The sequence below is a fragment of the Atta cephalotes genome (genome assembly GCF_000143395.1).
Source record: "Atta cephalotes unplaced genomic scaffold scaffold00024, whole genome shotgun sequence".
NCBI lineage: Eukaryota > Metazoa > Arthropoda > Insecta > Hymenoptera > Formicidae > Atta > Atta cephalotes.
The window spans coordinates 3,065,457-3,070,430 of record NW_012130088.1 but is presented as its reverse complement, the minus strand read 5'-3'; the positions used below and the strand labels follow the sequence as shown (position 1 = coordinate 3,070,430).

General features: G+C 26.7%; 1 protein-coding gene across 1 annotated transcript in view; it reads left to right on the top strand.

Annotated features, from left to right (window-relative positions):
* The first annotated feature begins 4,390 nt into the window (after window positions 1-4,390).
* Window positions 4,391-4,974, top strand: part of LOC105620157 (putative fatty acyl-CoA reductase CG5065) — a 12,630-nt gene continuing 12,046 nt past the window's right edge. Inside the window, exon 1 of the mRNA XM_012201663.1 lies at window positions 4,391-4,633. Within this exon, the coding sequence (XP_012057053.1) occupies window positions 4,391-4,633 (243 nt within the window). The remainder of the gene's footprint in view (window positions 4,634-4,974) is intronic.

Genomic DNA, 4,974 nt, shown 5'->3' with positions numbered 1-4,974 from the left:
TATTATATTATTATTATTATATCTACTACCTACCTACTACTACTACTATACTTACTTAACTTAACTTAACTAACTACTAACTACACACTACACACTACACACACACACACACACACACACACACACACACACACACACGCACGCACGCACACGCGCACACACACACACACACACACACACACACACACACACGTAAAGATATGTCCTTGTGGAAAATTTCAAATATACTATAAAAATATTTGAGATAAGAGTCATTGATTTTCGAGAAGGGAAGCTTTAATAAAAAATTAATCTCAGAGGCGATTTTTATTAAAAAATGAATTGATACAAAATTATACTGATTTGTTATACCCCTTGTATTATGATTTGATCACGAAGAATTAATGTTTTTTTATAAATTATATATTCATATTTTAATACATCTTAATTTAAATACATCTTAATTTTATTTTGTATCTGACGGACTATCGTTAATTTAAATTTAAATTTTTAGTGATTTTTAACTTACATATATTTTATTTTTGTTTGGCCAAGTTTATTTTACACGTTTTGACTTGTTATTTTAGTTAAATTTCTAACGTTTATGTCTACGATTTGAATATTCGGCAAAATACAAAAGACGATATTGAAGAATTTTATTTTGATGTTTAATGATGATTCAACTTTTTAACTTCTCTCCTTGTATTTTACAATATCACGGATTTTTTTCTAACGATTAAATCTTACATATTGAAGATCCAATACAAAGGAAATTTGTATTTATTATATTTAATATATGCGTTACTACACATGAACAACCTGTGTCAATTCACATTAGCATTATTTATTATTCTTTTCCTAAAAGTTATGATAGTCTCCCGATTTAACATTGTGTAACTATTTCTGAAATTAAAAGTCGTAAGAAAAAAGATTTATTAGAGACTTGCAAGAAATTGTAATAATCTCTTTGCAAGCTATCAAAATAAAAATCTTCACAAATCATTCCAATCGTTAACCATGTTATATCGCAGTTGAAATAATTTAAATAAATTTTACGATTTCTATCATTGCAGATTTCTTTTATTCTTATTACTAATTACATTATTCTTATTACTAATATTCAGCCATGATTTGTAAAGTGACGTCATATTGAATAAAGTAGGTAAGTAACACACATAGCGTTTCGCATAGCTACAGAACTATATTCGCGCGTAAAATATTAATAAAAAGCTTTTTCCAACGTCGGTTGATGACCGTCACCATTATATCGATTCGAGACATGTGGTGGAAGTTACGATATCTCGGGTCAAGGATATGAACACCATAATTAATGTATGAATACTTACACATGCATAAGAAGTGTCACATAAATTATAATTTTGCTCATTTTTGAAATATTATGTCTCTCGTTTGAAATGCACATAAATAACGAAATACATATAAATAACGAAAGTCTGAAAATTATAATTCTACTTATCTTTTTCGAAAATGTCAGAGAAATCTGCTATGGGTAAAGACTTCTGTATGGAGCATATGCAAATTTTATTAGCCAAATATCTGGCAAGTAGAATTTCAAATGTCAGATTTAAGGAACAAAATTTGTGCGAACTTTAACAAATGTAAATAGAAATAAATAAAGATGCAGGCCCTGAAGGCTAAATAATATAACAATAAATTAATTCAATTAACGTTAACAAAGAGCTTGTATAACTATTAAATAATAAATATTTTAATGGAGTCACAAGTCTATTTATAAAAACAGCACTTGAGGAACGTGTTCGCAGTTTCAACTTAATAATAAAATGCATTTATATTTATTAATTGTATACGGGCATAACAAATGTATATATACAGGGTGTATATAAAATACTGATACTTCTAAATGTCTCGAAAAATATGTGTTATAAAAAAAATTCTTTAGATAAAAATTGTAAGATTTAAAATCTATTTATTAATCTTATTATCTCAATTTGATCTTGGTTGGCGTTACCACAGTCAGGTCAAGATCACATTGATTTTTTAAATGAAAATCACCATTTTTTATTGCATATTTTTGTAGCTTATCTCGAGAATTCTTCAAAATACTATAACATAAATATATAACATATTTTTCATTAAGTACTTTTTTGTGATAAAGCTTGAAAGTTACAGTACCGCCAGTACTGATCTAAAGTGTTCAATTGAAGGTTAAAATTTTTAAAGTTTTTTCAAAGTCATGCTCTTGATATCATTAAGATCAAAATCTTAGAAAGTTTTTTATTTATAGCATTTTAACAAATATTTGATGCTTATTCGCATCTTCGAAACGATCTTAATAATGTTGAATAACATATTAAAATCTGTAAATAATTAATTCTTATCGCGAAAAATATTATCTCGGTCGGGAATTATCATCATTTCGTCAAATCATTTCGGCGCACGTTTCTAGGGATTACATACGTAGTATATAAATTCACACAAGAATCATACAAGCACTTAAGATCCAGCCAGATCATTTAAGGTTTTGATTTCTATAGTTTAAATATTTAAAGCTTTTTATTTTTCTTATCGATTTATTACTTAGATTAAAATTATTTTTTGTAGGGGAGACTGAGGACAGTTGTACCAATGTTTATAAATATACATATATTTCTTTTAATGTACATGACACAACAACTTTAGATTTATGGTATTATTTGCAAAAATGTGTAATTTTAAGCTGTTTATGAATAAAAATATATAATAAAAATATATAATAAAAATATAAAATATCAAAATTAATATCAAAATTAGTATCAAAATTATAATCTTGCTCCGAGCAAAATGAAATAGAACCAGAAAAAGTTGTAACAAGTTCTAAAAACAAATTATTTGTTTTTTAAAACAGAAACAAGTTATCTGTTCTAAAACACAAATTCACTGCTTTAAAAAATATAAATTGAGTGTTTTAAAAAATAAATTATCTGTTTTAAAACAGAAATTATCTTCTTATATTATTTTTGTTTTTAAAATAGTAAATCTATTATTAAAAAGCAGTGAATGTTAGAGTAGAGAGAATTTGTTTCAAAATAGTGAATTTGTGTTTTTAAAGCAAAAATTTGTGTTTCAGAACAGATAATTTGTTTTTAAGTAATGAATTTGTGTTTGTAATACAATAAATAATATCTATTATAATAAGAATTATAACATATTTGCACGTGGCCCTAGAGCTTGAAAATGTAACTTCAGCGCGTGCTTGCATCTCAGTATTTCGTGGCTGTGACAGATTTCCTAACCTGAATAGTCGTCAATTTTAACTTACAATATTTCGATTCACGAAGCAGAGGGACACTTTTTTCTTGTCAATTTTTACTTTTACGCGAAAACATCAATACAGTGTATTTTTATCAAAATTTGAGGTGAGCGGGATCTTCTTAACATTTACTGTTAATTATAATAGTGTTACAACTCTGTTGTATACTCTAGCGATGATAATTTTCCCAAACCGTTGTTAAAATTTATATGAATATATTTGAAATCACTTAAAAATATTTAAAAAAAGATATGCACACAGCTTGAGAAAACGTATTTTTGAATTAATAAAATGAAAATATGATAAAAAGCATTTTATTTGAAAGTTTAAAGCAAAAAAAGTATAAAATCATAAATTTATACATCTACGTGGCTTGTCTGAGCACAGTACATATAACTTCTTTTACATATGGCGCACGCACGATTGATGATATGAGGCAGATGCAGGCATCGATATCGATTATTTTTGTTCTTCATATGATCATCTTATCTCTTATCATTTAAAAGATATATGTATGCATTATTACAACTTACCTCCGTTGCAACTGTCTCCAGTCTCCCCTAATTATTGTACATTTTCATATTAAACTAATTCCTTTATTTAATTAAATGAGTATAGTGTCGTTATCATTCAGCCATTTCTAGCGTCATTTATATAGTCTAATTTGACGGAGGTTTAGAAAACAATCATAACATTACTTCTTTGCGACTTATTTCATGTTTCCAAGTACAATATTTTATCGCCTCTAAATATATGTACTTTTGCACTCTTTATACATAGGCAACAAAAAAAAATCATTCAAAATAATGAATTAAAATATTATTTCATAAAAAGCTATAAATTTTCTTTTAAATAAACATTCATTTATTATTTATTCATATATTAATGAATAAAATTAAAAAATTGAAAAAATAATAGTTTTAAAAAATTTTGAAAATTAATATTAAAAAAAAAATGTCTCCTTAAATACATTATACGATCTCTTCTATCTCAGACATCTTATTTAATCCAACAAAAGTTTTTAATTGAGAAAAGATCATCTTTATATCTATTCTTAAAAGATTATAGCAATGACCGCCTTGTTAATTTATTGTCTAATATGTTTTCACAGTTGTGTAGAGTTTAAAACAAACACCAAAAATGGGTACGACGAACGCACAAACCAATTCAGGACACGATGAAGATCATTCGAGGGGAAGTTCAATTGACGTATTCTTCGCTGAAACAGTGATTCTTTTAACCGGCGCTACTGGCTTCTTAGGAAAAGCCCTTCTAGAAAAGCTGCTACGTTCGTGTCCCCGGGTAGCCACAATTTTCGTTTTAATCCGTCCAAAAAAAGGCCTATCCGTTGAGCAACGTTTTAAGGAACTACTGAACAATCCCGTTCGTATATATACATATATACATATTGTTTCAAAAGTGATACAATTCAAAAAATTAAGTTGCCTAGAAAAAATTATTTTTCAACTTAATAGAAACTTACATTGACTAATTATAATCATATTGGCAAAAAGAACGTGATACTTTTAAAAATATGATTAAATGTTATTTTTGTCATTTTCGTCACACAAAAATAAACTATCCTCTTTAAATTGTGAGGATTTTAATATTTTCCTATAACATACTAAATTATTTTGAAAAAAAAACTAAATTATTTTGAGCTGTCGGTGGACGAACTATAAGTTAGTTTGTGTGTGATATATATATATATATATGTGATATAT